The sequence below is a fragment of the Capra hircus genome, chromosome 20 (genome assembly GCF_001704415.2).
Source record: "Capra hircus breed San Clemente chromosome 20, ASM170441v1, whole genome shotgun sequence".
In the NCBI taxonomy this organism is placed as follows: Eukaryota; Metazoa; Chordata; class Mammalia; order Artiodactyla; family Bovidae; genus Capra; species Capra hircus.
This window is the reverse complement of record NC_030827.1, coordinates 37,110,400-37,128,699: the sequence shown is the minus strand read 5'-3', so window position 1 is coordinate 37,128,699 and position 18,300 is coordinate 37,110,400. Positions and strand designations below refer to the sequence as shown.

At 39.0% G+C, this 18,300-nt stretch overlaps 1 protein-coding gene across 2 annotated transcripts in view; it reads right to left on the bottom strand.

Annotated features, from left to right (window-relative positions):
* C20H5orf42 (chromosome 20 C5orf42 homolog) overlaps positions 512-18,300 on the bottom strand; it is a 104,631-nt gene continuing 86,842 nt past the window's right edge. The window contains exons 49-54 of one of the 2 annotated variants that reach the window (XM_018065665.1): positions 15,306-15,364; positions 14,694-14,861; positions 13,542-13,669; positions 9,050-9,139; positions 1,777-1,949; positions 512-1,251 (exon numbers count right to left, since the gene is read on the bottom strand). In XM_018065665.1, coding sequence (XP_017921154.1) covers positions 1,078-1,251; positions 1,777-1,949; positions 9,050-9,139; positions 13,542-13,669; positions 14,694-14,861; positions 15,306-15,364 — 792 coding nt within the window. In that variant the 3' untranslated portion in view covers positions 512-1,077. The remainder of the gene's footprint in view (positions 1,252-1,776; positions 1,950-9,049; positions 9,140-13,541; positions 13,670-14,693; positions 14,862-15,305; positions 15,365-18,300) is intronic. The other variant, XM_018065664.1, reaches the window with a different exon arrangement.

The window sequence follows — 18,300 nt, the reverse complement described above, 5'->3', positions numbered from 1 at the left end:
CAGAAATGAAAACTGAGAAAAATGTTTAAATTACAATGAACCCCCCCCCCGATTCAATGTTAACATGTGATGCATGGCGATGTTTGAAAGTTTTACAAATATCTTCATTTCTGGCTTAACAGATGACTGCTGAATTCTCAAAGCAGCTTCTGCGTTGATGTCTTTTTAGATGAAGTGTATGAAGAAAGTCTGGCCTCATACAAGTAGGTAGTTGGAAAAGGAGGAATATTTAACATTCTTTTTCAGATAATATTCTTTGATACAGCACTAAAAATGGACAAATATGTGAAGGTTTTTAGTTTTTTTCTCATAAAAAATTATTTCCAAGATTATGATGCTGTTTGGGTGCAGCATCATAATTACCCAGGTCTCTGCCCCACGGTTTTCACGAAGTTAACATGAGCCTTCCAGAGTCAAGAGTCACAGTCACTTTCTCCCCCACCCAAATCATCCATCTCCTTTTCTTCCTCCAAGTCTTTTTTAGTTGAGGACAGAGGACAGAAGATCTGGACAACATGAAACGTGGTTTATTTAGAAGTTCAGAATTGGTGGAAGGTGGTTAGTTCCTTTTTACTCCTAGGCCAAGCCCTATACAATTTTAGGATATGTTTTAAATGGAGTTCATTATAGAGTGTCTCGGGTGAGAGAGTGAACTTCACCTCAATGAAAGAATTTTTTTTTCTATCAGATTTACCCACATAAGGTTGTTTCTCAAAACTCAGGAGATAAAGGAAGATGCGAGATAGATTTTTATTGAAAGTAGCTTAAATATGATATAAGTTTGGCTTGAAAGGTACTGTTTATTTCATCATTTAAAAAATTATACCTAAAGATAATAAGTCAAATGCAAAAACATATCATACGACGACTATAGTTAACCCTTTTCCCTTGAAGGCAAAATAATTGGGAAATGTTTATTTTCCCTCTTAAAATGTCTAATCCAAGTAACAAGGTGCTTACAGGTGGTGAATTCACACTGCCTCCTCCATCGCTTCTCTCCCTTAAACCCAAGACATCTTGCTGAACGTTATCGCTGAGCTGCGGGCCTTCATGTGGAAGCAGAGTGACGCTCAGGTCTTACAGGTCCAGGGCCCAGTGGACAGAGAGGCTCCTGTCCTCCACGCCGGCCACCATGTCTTCCACAGCATCCCAGTCAAGCTTGCTGAGGATGCTGCCTGTGCTCTCAGACAAGTTCTCCATGCCACCTACCCCCAAAGGAGCCTCTGACTTTTCTTCAGTTGGTGAGGAGTCCTATCAAATTGAGAAAGACAGTAAATTGTGGTCCTGAGGAAAAAAAAATAAATGGCACATGAGCTAAGTTTTCCAAAGACCCTAGAGCTGCTCATCCACCAAAGAGTGATGGAAATATGAAGGGAACCAGGGCTGCCGTTGCCCAGCACATCTGGACTGGCGATGGGATGAATGACCATCTTTTGACACGAGATGCTGGTACCAGGCCTGAAGAGTAGGCAGAACGGACTGTCGCACTTACAGTACAATATTCTGTCTTACATTTTTGTTGTGTTTTGTTTGGGTTGTGTTTTTTGTTGTTGTTGTTAAAAAGAAAATATGCAGTCAAGGAAAATTCTGAAAGACAAATGCTAGAGTATTCAGCCCAAAGTGTAGATGCTTTGAATCACTACTTCAAACTGACCTAACAACCCTGAAGTATGTCTACCTCCCGCACATACACAAAAAATAAGTAAATATGCAAAGAAAACACCCTTAAGAATACAAATAATCCCTAGGCAAACTGACACCTGGAATACCGCATACCTGTAGGAGGGAACTGTGACTCTCGTGGAGAATCGCACGGATGTCTGAAGGTACCAACCACGGGCTCACCACAGTCTCTTCTCTCTCATACTCTATACACACCTCCTTGGTTTGAGGAGCAAGCCCAGAGCTTCTGTGACTTTTTATACACTGCCGACAGGGAGCATTGGGGCCTTTCCAGGGAAAAGAACAAAGCATACTTTAGGACTGATTCATTGCTAAGTTTGCTCCTTATTGTGACTTTTACTGTCAAATCTAAGGCAGCCAATCTCATCTAATAGTGGAATCACAAGGTCTGGCTGGCTCTAGGGTTCTAGCAATTCCTGTTCTATTGGTTTGAGAGAAGGAAAACTGAATTCTGGCCAACTCTTTAACTTTTTATTTTACACTGGAGTATGGTTGGTTAGGAAAGAAAAGTGAAACTGCTCAGTTGTATCCAACTCTTTGCCACCCCATGGAGTACCAGGCTCCTCTGTCCACGGGATTTTCCAGCCAAGAGTACTGGAATGGGTTGCCATTTCCTTCTCCAGGCTGATTAACAATATTTGATTAGCAATTAACAACGTTTGATTAACAGTATCGTGTTAGTTTTCAGGTGTATAGCAAAGTGATTTAGTTGTATATATACATGTATCTGCTCTTTTTCAAGTTCTTTTTTCATTTCGCTTAATAACCTTGAGCAGAATTTCTTGTGCTATACAGTAGGACCTTGTTGGTTATCTATTTTAAATATATAGCAAGTGTGTACATGTCTATCCCAGACTCCAAATCTATTCCTTCCCACCATTTGCTCCCCCAGGGGACCATAAGTTCATATTCTGTCTGTTTTGTAAATATGTTTATTTGTGTAATTTACTTTAGATTTCACGTTTAAGCGCCATCATACGGTATTTGTCTTTCTCTAACATACTTTGCTCAGTATAACTTCGTCTGTCCATGTTGTTGCAAATGATGTTTCATTCTTTTTGATGGTAAGTAATATTTCATTGTATATATGTACCTCACCTTCATTATCCTTTCCTCTGTGATGTACATTTAGGTTGCTTCCATATCCAGGCTGTTGTAAACAGCACTGCAGTGAACACTGGGGTGAATGTATCCTTTTGAACCATGGTTTTCTCCAGATACATGCCCAGGAGTGGGATCACTCAATCATATGGTAGCTCTATTTTTAGATTTGTAAGGAACTTCCATACTGTTCTCCACAGTGGCTGTACTAATTTACACTCCAACCAACAGTGTAGAAGGATTCCCTTTCCCTCACAACCTCTCCCAGCGTTTTTTAAAGTTTTCTTTTGGTGTCTTTTTGTGTGTGTGTGGCGCTATGCAGCATATGGGATCATAGTTCCCTAACCAGGTATCGAACCACTCCCCCTGCATTTAAAGTGGAGAGTGCCCATCACTGGACTACCAGGTAAGTCCAAGCATATTTTCACGTGTCTGCTAGTCATCTGTATGTCTTCTTTGGAGAAATGTCTGTTTAGGTCTTCTGCCCATTTTTTGATTGGGTTGTTTATTTGAAATTGAGCTATGTGAACTGTATATTTCAAATATATTTGTATATTTGGAGATTAACTCCCTGTCGATCCTATTTCTTGCAAGTATTTTCTCCTGTTCCATGGGTTGTCTTTTCATTTTGTTTATGGCTTCCTTTACTGTGTAAAAGCTTTTGAGTTTAACTAGGTCCCATTTATTTATTTTTACTTCCATGACTCTAGGAAATGGATAGAAAACAAGATTGCTGTGATTGCAAAAAGTGTTCTAAGTTTTCACCTAGGAGTCTTATAGTATCCGGTCTTACATTTAGGTCTTTAATCCATTTGCGTTTACTTTATGTATGGTGTTAAAGAATGTTCTAATTTCATTTTTATATATCTAGCTTTCCAGTTTCCCCAGCACCATTTATTGAAGAGACTGTATTTTCTCCATTGTATAGTCGTGACTCCTTTCTCACAGATTAACCAACAAGAGGAGCATAGCTTGACCTCTGGACTGTCTATCCTGTTCCACTGATCTATGTTTCTGTTTCTGTGCCATTACCATACTGTTTTGATAACTGTAGTTTTGTAGTATAGTCTGAAGTCAAGGAGTCTGATTCCTCCAGGTCTGTTTTTTCTTTCTCAGAATTACTTTGGCTATTCAGGGTTTTTTGTGTTTCCATACAAATTAAAACTTTTTTTTGTTCTAGTTGTATGAAAAATACCATTGGTAATTTGATAGGGATTGCACTGAATCTCGGAGAAGGCAGTGGCAACCCACTATAGTACTCTTGCCTAGAAAATCCCATGGACAGAGGAGCCTGGTAGGCCGCAGTCCATGGGGTTGCGAAGAGTCAGACAGATGAGTCGCACATGACTGAGCGACTTCACTTTCACTTTTCACTTTCATGCACTGGAGAAGGAAATGGCAACCCACTCCAGTGTTCTTGCCTGGAGAATCCCAGGGATGGAGAAGCCTGGCAGGCTACAGTCCATAGGGTTGCAAAGAGTTGGACACAAGCAACTAACACTGTCATGTTCCCGCAATGCACACTTTTGGAGAGTGTTTATCATAAGAGTTGAATTTTATCAAAACCTTGGGCTACATCTATTAAGATGATCATATGGCTTTTATTCTTCAACTTGATGTATCACACTGATTTGCAGATACTGAAAAATCCTTGCAGAGACTGGTTTAAGATGGTAGAGCAGAAGGACATGTGCTCATCATCTTCTGAGAGAGCACCAAGATCACAACTGTTGAAAAACTATCGACCAGAGGACGCCAGAACCCACCGAAAAAAGACACCCAATATCCAAGGACAAAGGAGAAACTGCAACAAGATGGTAGGAGGGGAACAATCACGATGAAATGAAATCCCAAACCTGTGGGGTGGGCAACCCACACACACTGGATAACAATAATACCAAAGAAGTTCTCACACTGTTGTGAAGGTTCTAGGCCCCACATCAGGCTTCCCAGCTTGGGGATCTGGCAAAGGGACTGGGAATCCCCAGGGCATCTGAAGGCCAGTGGGATTTGATTAAAGGACTCCCACAGGACTGTGGGAAATGGAGTCCACTCTTGAGGGCACAAACAAAAGCTTGTGCACACCAGGACCCAGGGGAAAGGAGCAGCGACCCCACAGGAGACTGTCAAACTTGGCTATGAGGGTTTGAGGGTCTCCGCAGAGGCATGGGTCAGCAGTGGCCCATTGTGGGAACCAGGGCATTGGCAGCAGCAGTCCTGGGATATGTGTCTTGGCATAAGTCCTCCTGGAAGTCACCATTAGCCCTACCAAAGAAGCCAGAAGATCAAACTGATCAAATTGCCAACATCTAGTGGATCACTGAAAAAGCAAGAGAGTTCCAGAAAAACATCTATTTCTGCTTTATTGACTATGCCAAAACCTTTGACTGTGTGGATCACAATCAAGTGTGGAAAATTCTTCAAAAGATGGGAATCCAAGACCACCTGACCTGCCTCTTGAGAAACCTATATGCAGGTCAGGAAGCAACAGTTAGAACTGGACATGGAACAACAGACTGGTTCCAAATAGGAAAAGGAGTACGTCAAGGCTGTATATTGTCATCCTGCTTATTTAACTTCTATGCAGAGTACATCATGAGAAACGCTGGACTGGAAGAGACACAAGCAGGAATCAAGATTGCTGGAAGAAATATCAATAACTTCAGATATCAGATGACACCACCCTTATGGCAGAAAGTGAAGAGGAACTAAAAAGCCTCTTGATGAAAGTGAAAGAGGAGAGTGAAAAAGTTAGCTTAAAGCTCAACATTCAGAAAACGAAGATCATGGCATCCAGTCCTATCACTTCATGGGAAATAGATGGGGAAACAGTGGAAACAGTGTCAGACTTTATTTTGGGGGGCTCCAAAATCACTGCAGATGGTGACTGTAGCCATGAAATTAAAAGACACTTACTCCTTGGAAGGAAAGTTATGACCAACCTAGATAGCATATTCAAAAGCAGAGACATTACTTTGCCAACAAAGGTCCGTCTAGCCAAGGCTATGGTTTTTCCTGTGGTCATGTATGGATGTGAGAGTTGGACTGTGAAGACAGCTGAGTGCTGAAGAACTGATGCTTTTGAGCTGTGGTGTTGGAGAAGACTCTTGAGAGTCCCTTGCACTGCAAGGAGATCCAACCAGTCCATCCTAAAGGAAATCAGCCCTGGGATTTCTTTGGAAAGAATGATGCTGAAGCTGAAACTCCAGTACTTGGCCACCTCATGCGAAGAGTTGACACACTGGAAAAGACTCTGATGCTGGGAGGGATTGGGGGCAGGAGGAGAAGGGGACGACAGAGGATGAGATGGCTGGATGGCATCACTGACTCGATGGACGTGAGTCTGAGTGAACTCCGGGAGTTGGTGATGGACAGGGAGGCCTTGTGTGCTGCGATTCATGGGGTTGCAGAGTCAGATACGACTGAGCGACTAAACTGAACTGAATCAAAATTTAAAAAAAAACAGGATTATGTCCCAGATGAAGGAACAAGGTAAATCCCCAGAAAAACAATTAAATTAAGTGGAGCTAGGCAACCTTCCATAAAAAGAATGCAGAATAATGATAGAGAAGATAATCTAGGATCTTGGAAAAAGAATGGAGAAGATGCAAGAAATGTTTACCAAAGACCTAGAAGAATGAACAGAAATGAACAGTAGACAAGAAGGAATCAAGAGCAGAATAACTGAGGCAGAAGAACAGGTAAGTGACATGAAAGACAGAATGTGTGGAAATCACTGCTGTGAAACAGAATATAGAAAAAAGAATGAAAATGAATGAAGACAGCCTAAGACACCTCTGGGACAACATTAAACACACCGATATTTGCATTATATGGGTCCCAGAAGGAGAAGAGAGAAAGGACCTGAGAAAATATTTGAAGAGGTAATAGCTGAAAACACCCCTAACATGAGAAAGGACATAGTCAACCAAGTACAGGAGACACACAGTCCCAGGCAGGATAAACTCAAGGAAGAACACACTGAGACACGTAGTAATCAAACTGACAAAAGTTAAAAACAAAGATAAAAATTTAAAAGCAAGAAGGGAAAAAAAAGACAACATACAATGGAAATCCCACAAGATTATTAGCTGATTTCTCAACAGAACCTTTACAAGCCAGAAGGGAATGGCATGATATATTTCAAGTGATGAAAGGGAAGAACTTTCAACCAAGAACACTCTACCCAGCAAGATTCTCGATCAGATTTGATGGGAGAAATCAAAAGCTTTCCAGACAAGCAGAAGTTAAGAGAATTCAGCACCATTAAACCAGTTTTACAACAAATGCTAAAGGAACTTCTCTAGGCATGAAAAATCCTTGCATCCCTGGGATAAATCCCAGTTGATCATGGTGTATGATCCTTTTAATGTATTGCTGGATTTGGTTTGCTAGTATTTTGTTGAGTATTTTTGCATCTATGTTCATTGGTGATACTGACCTTTCATCTTCTTTTTGTGTGTGCCATCTTTGTCGGTTTTGGTATCAGGGTGATGGTGGCCTCACAGAATTAGTTTGGGAGTATTCTTTCCATGGCAATCTTTTGGAATAGTTTCAGAAGGACAGGTTGGTTAACTCTTCTCTAATTGATACAATTCACCTGTGAAGCCATCTGGTCCTGGACTTGAGTTTGTTGAAGTTTTAAGTCAGTTTCAGTTCAGTGCTTGTGACTGGTTTGTTCCTATTTTCTATTTCCTGATTTAGTCTCCAGAGATTGTACCTTTCTAAGAATGTGTCCATTTCTTCTGGGTTGTCCATTTTATTGTCATATGGTTGCTTGTAGTAGTCTCTTATGATCCTTTGTATTTCTGTGGTGTCCATTGTAACTTCTTTTTCATTTCAAATTTTTTGTTTTAAGCCCTCTCCCTTTTTTTCTTGATGAGTCTGGCTAAAAGTTTATCACTTTTGTTTATCTTTTCAAAGATAAACCAGCTTTTAGTTTCATTGATCTTTTTCAACTGTTTCATTCATCTCTTTCATTTATATCTGCTCTAATCTTTATGATTTCTTTCATTCTACTAACTTTGGATTTTGTTTGTTCTTCTATCTGTAGTTGCTTTAGTTGTAAGGTTAGATTGTTATTTGAAGTTTTTCTTATTTCTTAGAACTGTGTCCCATAGGTTTTGGATCACTGTGCTTTCATTGTCATTTTTCTCTATTTTTTGGTTTCTTTAGCGAGCCATTGGTTGTTTAGCAGCATATTGTTTAGCTTCCACATATTTGTGTTTTTTCCAGTTTTTTAACCTTGTAGTTGATTTCTAATCTCATAGTGTTGCGGTCAGAAAAGATGCTTGATATAATTTCAGTTTTCTTAAATTTATGAAGGCTTGCTTTGTAGCCCAGTATGTGATCAATCCTGGAGAATATTCCATGTGCACTTGAGAAGAAGGTGTATTCTGCTGCTTTTGGATGGGATGCTCTATAAATATTAGTTAAGTCCATCTGGTCTAATGTGTCATTTAAGAGCTGTGATTCTTTATTGATTTTCTGTCTGGATGATCTATCCACTGATGAAAGTGGGGTGTTAAAATCCCCCACTATTATTGCGTTATTGTCAATTTCTCCTTTTATGGCTGTTAGTATTTGCCTTATTATATATTGAGGTGCTCCTATGTTGGGTGCACATATATTTGCAATTTTTATATCTTATCTTGGATTATTACGTAGTGTTCTTCTCTCTTGTAATATTCTTTAAAGTCTATTTTGTCTGATATAAGTATTTCTACTCCACCTTTCTTTTGATTTCCATTTACAAGGAATATCTTTTTTCATCCCCTTACTTTCAGTCTATAGCTGTTCTTTCTATTGTTCTAAGGGGATGTGAGGAGGCCACTTAAATTCTCTGCCTTAGTTTGCTCAGCTGTAAGATGGGGATAAGAGTTGCCCTATCAACCTGACATTAACAACCTGAGAGTTAAAAGGAGGATGAATGTGAAACTATGTTTTAAATTGTAAAAAGTAACAGCAGTTGAGGGATGGGCTGGAGGAGATGTCAGGAATTGAGATAATGAGCTATAATTTCCTTCTCTCTAGCTGATCAGAGGTGAGCTACTTTGGCCACATTTATGGGTCTATGTGCTCTATGGCTATGTGGTCACAGCCCCTTCCTGACCACTTGTTTTTATGTTGAGCAGTATGCTTATTAAGCCCATTACCACCATCCACCATTTCATACTAAAATCTGTATTTGACATTTCTAAGAGTGATTTATGATTTAAAAACTTTTAGTATTAAGCCCCAGAACTTTCTGTCCTTTATCCCATACCTTTTCGGATGATAACTGGAGATTGTACAACCTTTCTAACTGCCATTTTGGCTGCACCAGCTTTTCTCTGTATGGTAAAAGTAGCAGTTTCTACAAAGATAGGAAAACTCCTTTAACTTTCCATATGCATGTGTGATTTTTCATCTTTCAGGTTGTAAATTCACTGAGGGCAGAAATCTGACTAGTTTCAGTATAAAGTCCACCTGCAATGCAGGAGACATGGGTTCAATCCCTAGATAGGGAAGATCCCCTGGAGGAGGGCATGGCAACCCACTCCAGTATTCTTGCCTGAAAAAAATCTCATGAATCTCATGGATACAGGAGCCTGGCTGAAAAGAGTTGGACATGACTGAAGCAACTGAGCACAGTAAAAGATGGCTGATTTGAACCAAGAAAGAAAACCAAAGTGTAGCTGAAGGAAGGGAAAGTCTACTTTGGGCTTGGTATCTCTATAGGACAACCACAGACCTTTCTCATCTGGCACGTGTGCCTCAACAACATCTCTGGCAACTGGAAAATCCAGGCATATAAGCCTATTCCCAGTGGAATACCTAGGCAAAATGCCAGGAGAATGATCAGTTAAGGGTTCTTAAATTCCACGATTGGTAGCAACCATTTACTGTATATGTTTTTGAAAATATTTTACTTATAATCCTCAACAACTCTATGAGGTAGATTTTTAAAAACATATCTAACGACACAAAGTAAGCAAGGGAGCTGGGCTATGAACCTGGATGATTTCAAAGGCTAAACCTATTATTTATGCCTATAATGCCTCTCAGATACTTATATAGTCTCTATATATCGTTTTTGATAGAATTAACCATAAAACAAGGGGAAAAAAAGATGCTTACCTTTAACAGTTTGCACACAGGGCTGAATAAAATAGCCAAAAAAACCCATATAAAAGACAGATAGCAACATATATAGTCAAACTCACACGTATTTTCACGAAAATTTCTTTTACAGAAGAACTTCAGGGAATTGTTAAATCTTGATGGATCCAAACTTCTCATCTGTACAATGACTAAACTTGCCCCAGTGGGGTCAAGTTGACTGTTTCACTGACCGGGTTTCTCCCATTGCCTCTGAATGCTGCCAGGGGAACGGCTGGTTCTGGGTGTGGCAGAGGCAGTCAGGAAGGTCATTGTGTTCACAGTCCCTCAAGCTGCCTCTACCACTTTACCTTTAGAGATCTAGGGAAGCTAAGTGACAGGTCCTCGGATAACAGCTAGTCATATACTGTTCTATGATTACTGTATAAGTACTATAATATCTGCCCATTAATATACTTGAACAATAATTAGCTTATAAATAGCTACTTTTAGGCAAAAACTAGATAGCCTTTTCTCCCATTTATCTAATTATTCAATTATGCTAAAGCTTTTGACTGTGTGGATCAGAGCAAACTGTGGAAAATTCTTCAAGAGATGGGAATACCAGACCACCTTACCTGCATCCTGAAAAACCTGTATGCAGGTCAAGAAACAACTGTTAGAACTGGACATGGAAAAATGGATTGGTTCAAAATTGGGAAAGGAATACATCAAGGCTGTATATTGTCACCCTGCTTATTTAACTTCTATGAAGAGTACACCATGCAAAATGCTGGGCTGGATGAAGCAGAAGCTGGAATCAAGATTGCCCGGAGAAGTATCAGTAACCTCAGATATGCAGATGACACAACACTAGTGGCAGAAAGGGAAAGAAACTAGAGTCTCTTGATGAGGGTAAAAGAGCAGAGTGAAAAAGTTGGCTTAAAACTCAATATTCAAAAATGAAGATCATGGCATCCGGTCCCATCACTTCGTTGCGGATAGATGGATAAAAAGTGGAACCAGTGACAGATTTTATTTTCTTGGGCTCCCAAATCACTGCAGATGATGACTGCAGTCGTGAAAATAAAAGATGCTTGCTCCTTGTAAGGAAAACTATGACAAACCTAGACAGCATATTAAAAGGCAAAGACATCACTTTGCCGACAAAGGTCCGTAGAGTCAAAGCTATGGTTTTTCCAGTAATCATGTATGGATGTGAGAGATCATAAAGAAGACAGAGCACCAGAGAACTGATGCTTTTGAACTGTGGTGCTGGAGAAGACTCTTGAGAGTTGGACACCAAGGAGATCAAACCTATCAATCCTAAAGAAAATCAACCTTGAATATTCATTGGAAAGACTGAGGTTAAAGCTCCAATACCGTAGCTACCTGATTTGAAGAGATGACTCACTGGGAAACAGCCTGATGCTGGGAAAGACCGACAGCAGGAAGAGAAGGGGATACCTGAGGATGAGTTGGTCGGATGGCATCATCGACAAAATGGACGAGTTTGAGCAAATTCCAGGAGATAGTGAAGGACAGGGAAGCCTGGCGTGTAGCAGTCCATGGGTTTGCAAAGAGTAGGACATGACTTAGCAACTGAATACCACCACCACCACAAGATGAAGAGAGTCTTGCTACCCTCAAAACATTTAGTCTATAATGGGACAAAACCAACTTTATACATAACTACGACATAAGGCCCGTTGCAGTAGTACCTCACAAGGGGCAGAAACATTGGATTGAGGATTCAGAGAACAAATTAAAAAACCTGATTTGTTACCAGTGCTACTGTGCTACTGAGCTCAGTCGCTCAGTCATATCCAATTCTTTGTGACCACACAGACTACAGCCCACCAGCCTCCTCTATCCATGGGATCATCCCAGCAAGAATACCGGAGTGGGTTGCCATCTCTTCCTTTAGGGGATCTTCCCAATCCAGGGATCAAACCCATATCTCCTGCACTGGCAGGCAGATTCTTTCCCACTGAGCCACCTTTGGGAAGTCCCCACCAATGCTACTACTATTTGTCTCTACTATTCACACCACCACGCAAGTTAAGTATTAGCCAATTTAAAAGTGAAAACACAGATGTTAAAATCATTCCATCAGGTTAGAACAGCTAAATAACTGAAATTAGGGATGTCTTCCAAGACCCTGGAAGGGTATCATTATGGTAATAAGGGGGAATTTCAGTGTTGGAATGGGAGCACACAGCATGTGTCTGGAAAACAAGCCTGCAAGTGTCATGGGTTATCTGGATTTTATGGAGGAAGGAGGCTAAGGAAACCGGCGGGGAAGACACCATGCAGGCTAGGGAGAGGGTCTGGACTTATCTGCACAGGCTGGGGGTTACTGAGAACTTCTGCATGCCTTGGCAGCAGGAACACCTCATCAAGCATAGCTCAGCAAGAGGAGGCAGGTAATGGGTCCCAAGGGGGCCAAGGTCTCAGCCCAGTTAAGTGCAAGGTAACAATACAAGCCTAACACTGGACAGGTCCAAGAAAAAAGACGTATTTCTTCATAATCCAAGACTTTCCATATGACATTAAGAAACGATGATTCAAGTTTAAAATCCTCTCCAATTTTGGATATTTAATTTTTGTAAATGTATAAGGTATAAATTTTTTTAAAAAAGTTTTTAAAGGTTACTATTTTGAAATTTTAGTTTTAAAAAGAACAGTTTTCTTATTGTAATCTGTCAACCAAAATCAAGAGTTAACAAAATTATAAAGTTTTATCTAAAGGATTGTGATTTATGGAAACTCCAATTTTCTCAACTGAGGCAGCATACTGAGGTCACGTTTTAGATGTGGCCCTGACTGGGTTTGCATACAGACTCTGCCACTTCCTAGATATCTGATCTTGGGGAGTTACTTCAACTTTCTCTGCCTTAGCTTTCTGATGCTTAAAATGGGAACACAGTATTACCTTTCTAACAGAGTTGCAATTCTAATAATTAAACAGAACCTGGCTCATAAGTTATTATTATACAGTCTTAGCTGTATATATTTATACTACATGTTAATTATGATTATACATTATTAAACAAATAAATATGTTTTACTTTAGTAACAAAAACCCAAATATGGCAAAATTAATTAAAGGAAGGCTAGTTGAGGCCAGGACACTGGAGTGGGTAGTCTTTCTCTTCTCCAGGGGATCGTACCAACCCAGGGATAGAACCCAGGTCTCCTGCATTGCAGGCAGATTCTTTACCAGCTGAGCTACCAGGGAAGCCCATCAATAAATAGATAACAGATATTATATGTTCAAATATGGAAAATAATATTCAAAAATGGTAAAAACAAATTATTTCCATCTAAGCCTCTTCTATTCCTCCTCTATGATATATCCATCCTGTGATCTATTAGAAGTTGATTGTAAAAATGCCTACATCTTTAACCAGACACATCAAAGAAACTGATTCCCAAATGAGTCATATCACACAGAATTAAAGGCCATAGTTTATGAAGATTCCTAGGGTCTTCTCATTTCAAAGTAATAGAACAAAATTCCAGTACAGCTAAATCTTCATCAATCTCTTGCATTCAGTTGAAATGGGAACTGCTTTTAACTGAGATTTAAAACTTTCACTAATGAAAACACAAGTCTGGAACCAAGAAAGAATAGGTCCAAATTACACAAGATAAAAGAAAGCTCTCAATCTTACCACGCAGCCAAGGTGAGCCTTGAGATTGCCCAAAAGGTCTCCCCTTTTGGGTATAACTTGGTTTGGTGGATGTATGTCTGACTTTTCCAGGTCTGTATATTGGAAAATTGTGACCATGTCGATTCTCTCTGAAGTAGAAATCACATAATTATATTCTAGACTCTTCCATTAGTGATATATTTCAAAAATCCAAATTCCAGCTCAGATTAATACATTCATTTGACTTGGTTTATTCTGCACCTCAGTGGTCATTTAGTGTATAGTAACTTATACCTCAAAATTTACTCATTTTTTCCCCAAAGAAATTGGTTTTTATTATCTCTCTAATCATTTCAAAAGCTGTATACATTTGCCAGTTATTTATGTATTAAATAGCATGCATTATTCTAAGAAATATTCAAAGAGAATCTCTGCTATTTTGATTACACCTCAAATTACACACAAGTAATATGATTACATCTAGGTTTGCGTTGGGTAGCATTTCCTCTAGGTTCGTAAGTTACGAGATCATGTTTACAAACCTAATCAGTTATTCTGTCAAAGGTGGTACTTTTTAACAACATTAAAATGCTAATTCATTTCCTCCTTATGTGTCACTAACAAATTTTGTGTTTGTGTGCTGTATGAGAAACTTTACTCTTGGGTGCTTTTCTTTAGCATCCACGTTTAATTAATCCTTGCCTACTGAACTCATATCCAAATTGAGTGAAGGTCATTAATTTAAGAAACATGATAATATCTACAACTGAATCAGCAATAACTCGGAGGGGACAGCAGAAGATGCAGTAAGCTGATGAGGACCACTGTTTTCCTACAAGAGTGGAACCAACTGGAGAAACAGGGAGAGCAGCTAGGAGGCAAATTACAGAAGGAATAGTCACAAAATCTACAGAAAGGAAGAAAACAAGATTGAATGGATATAAAAATTGTATTAGGCATTCAGAAGTGTCTTAATTAGATATTTAGTGCCATTTTTGTCCTTTTCCTTGGTGATTCTATAAACTAATGGAAACTCCTAATGACGGCACTATTTCCCCCTTCACTTTATTACCATATTTCAGAGCAAACACACTGAGCCTGAGTCACAGTGGTGCTCCACACTTATCACGCCTGGAGTTATCTTGCCAAATGACATGGCAAACCTCATCTTACCCTCTTGGAGAAGGGGAGCGTTGCCTTCTGGGAATCTGAGCTCTTCTGGGTTTGTTAGGCAATAGTTTCTGAGCAGCTGCTGGAAGCTGTGCTGATTCAGATAACAGTTCATTCATCAGAGTGTATGCTTGTGAGATTCGACGACTATAGTGGTCTGAGAGTAGCAATCTTTAAAATAAAAAATTAAATACCATTTAGTAAGAGAGTCCCTTTCACTTCATATTTCTAGAGGGAACACAGTGTTTGAAGACCACCTAGTATTGATTTTCTTCAAAGCAGTTCAATGCAAATTCAAATGTCAGATTTCTGAAAACCATTAGGAGGTACTATTAAAGGCACCTATGGGGTACTTAAAAAATGTACATACATATTTGGATTGGGAGAGGGAGAGGGATTTCAGAAATAAGTTATAAAAATTGAATGGAATAAACAATATTTGAAAGCAAATTCCTAAAAAGGATAGTGGAGTCTAATTATTTTCCCTGCAGTTATCTCCCATACTTTTCCATTTATCAACAAAAAGGGACTACTGTGAAAACTAGAATGCCTAAGGCGTTATCTATGGTCTCAGTGAGTGAGAGAGAAGGATCAGGGTGTACCTACCAAACTCACCTGTCTTTTTCATGCTTCATCTTTTGTCTCAGCCTGATTTCCCTTGAAGTCATGTATAACTGCACAAGAAACAACCAGTTAGTTCATTACCATTCAGTTCAAATGATTAAACCATTACAATCCACAGAAAACATGAAAATTCCACTAATAAATTTTAATAGGAAGCTAAAATATAATTTTGCTATTTAGGAACAGTATAATACATTGTCATATTCGATGAAGCTTCCTATTCTAGCCCAAAACATGAAAATGTTAAAGCATCATGTAATTAAAATAAAATCCAATTTAATAAATAGAGTACAAAGTCTACTTTAGCAGCTAAATTCATATATTTTCTCAAAAGGAGAGATCCTTATCAGCTGCAACTTAAAATGGAAAATAGGAACATTTAAGGATGGAGACACCTGTATTTTGTACTTTGTCTTGTGATTAATCTCACCAAGAGCATGGCTGATAAAAGCAGAAATGAGTGAGACATTCAACACCATCATTTTAATGTTTTAAAATGTTTACCAGAAACCTACTACAGTAGGTTTATTGTGACTTGTAAACTCTTCAAAATGCATGTGACACAAGGTAAACTGGCCAACATCAGCTATAAATATGTCTTATTCTGAAACATTAAGAGTTACTGTTGTAATAATGAGAAAGTAGAAAAAGAAATTAAGGAAACAATTCCATTTACCATTGCAATGAAAAGAATAAAATACTTAGGAATATATCTACCTAAAGAAACTAAAGACCTATACATAGAAAACTATAAAACACTGAAAGAAATCAAAGAGGACACTAATAGATGGAGAAATATACCATGTTCATGGATCGGAAGAATCAATATAGTGAAAATGAGTATACTACCCAAAGCAATTTACAAATTCAACACAATCCCTATTAAGCTACCAGCCATATTTTTCACAGAACTAGAACAAATAATTTCAAGATTTGTATGGAAATACAAAAAACCTCAAATTGCCAAAGCAATCTTGAGAAAGAAGAATGGAACTGGAGGAATCAACTTGCCTGACTTCAGGCTCTACTACAAAGCCACAGTCATCAAGACAGTATGGTACTGGCACAAAGACAGAAATATAGATCAATGGAACAAAATAGAAAGCCCAGAGATAAATCCACACACATATGGACACCTTATCTTTGACAAAGGAGGCAAGAATATACAATGGAGTAAAGACAATCTCTTTAACAAGTGGTGCTGGGAAAACTGGTCAACCACTTGTAAAAGAATGAAACTAGATCACTTTCTAACACCATACACAAAAATAAACTCAAAATGGATTAAAGATCTAAACGTAAGACCAGAAACTATAAAACTCCTAGAGGAGAATATAGGCAAAACACTCTCTGACATAAATCACAGCAGGATCCTCTATGATCCACCTCCCAGAATACTGGAAATAAAAGCAAAAATAAACAAATGGGATCCAATTAAAATTAAAAGCTTCTGCACAACAAAGGAAAATATAAGCAAAGTGAAAAGACAGCCTTCTGAATGGGAGAAAATAATAGCAAATGAAGCAACTGACAAACAACTAATCTCAAAAATATACAAGCAACTTCTGCAGCTCAATTCCAGAAAAATAAACGACCCAATCAAAAAATGGGCCAAAGAACTAAATAGACATTTCTCCAAAGAAGACATACGGATGGCTAACAAACACATGAAAAGATGCTCAACATCACTCATTATTAGAGAAATGCAAATCAAAACCACAATGAGGTACCACTTCACACCAGTCAGAATGTCTGCGATCCAAAAATATGCAAGCAATAAATGCTGGAGAGGGTGTGGAGAAAAGGGAACCCTCCTACACTGTTGGTGGGAATGCAAACTAGTACAGCCACTTTGGAGAACAGTGTGGAGATTCCTTAAAAAACTGCAAATAGAACTACCTTATGACCCAGAAATCCCACTTCTGGGCATACACACCGAGGAAACCAGAATTGAAAGAGACACGGGTACCCCAATGTTCATCACAGCACTGTTTATAATAGCCAGGACATGGAAACAACCTAGATGTCCACCAGCAGATGATTGGATAAGAAAGCTGTGGTACATATACACAATGGAGTATTACTCAGCTGTTAAAAAGAATACATTTGAATCAGTTCTGATAAGATGGATGAAACTGGAGCTGATTATACAGAGTGAAGTAAGCCAGAAAGAAAAACACCAATACAGTATACTAACACATATATATGGAATTTAGAAAGATGGCAATGACGACCCTGTATGCAAGACAGCAAAAAAGACTCAGATGTGTATAGCGGACTTTGGGACTCAGAGGGAGAGGGAGAGGGTGGGATGATTTGGGAGAATGGCATTGTAACATGTATACTATCATGTAAGAATCGAATCGCCAGTCCATGTCCGACGCAGGATACAGCATGCTTGGGGCTGGTGCATGGTGATGACCCAGAGCGATGTTATGGGGAGGGAGGGGGTTCACGTTTGGGAACGCATGTACACCCGTGGTGGATTCATGTCAATGTATGGCAAAACCAATACAGTATTGTAAAGTGAAAAAAAAAAAAAAAAGAGTTACTGTTGAATTACTAATGAGGGTAAGTCCTTTCACAGGGTCGACTGCGTATATAAAAACGTACACAGAGAAGTGAATTCACTTTCTCAAGGTTCTATATAGTAGTCAATAATAAATGCAATGTTTTATTGATTTCTGATAAAAATGTAAATTTTAAATTACATGAATCCCTCACTAGTTGCATACCTTTATCCAAATAGAAACTAAAAATTTACCTGCAATACTGAAGGAGATGTCATAAAGTCTATGAACAAAACAGTCCCAACACCCTCTGAGTTAATTTATTCTAAATTTGGATATAATTCTAACCATCTGGGGATATCTGTTTGGCTGATGGGAGGGTGATATGGGAACTCACCCTCCATGGCGTGGAAGAATACACACGCACTGTAAGATTCTGGTCTTCAAGTAGCTCTGAAGGTCATTATCATGTCTCC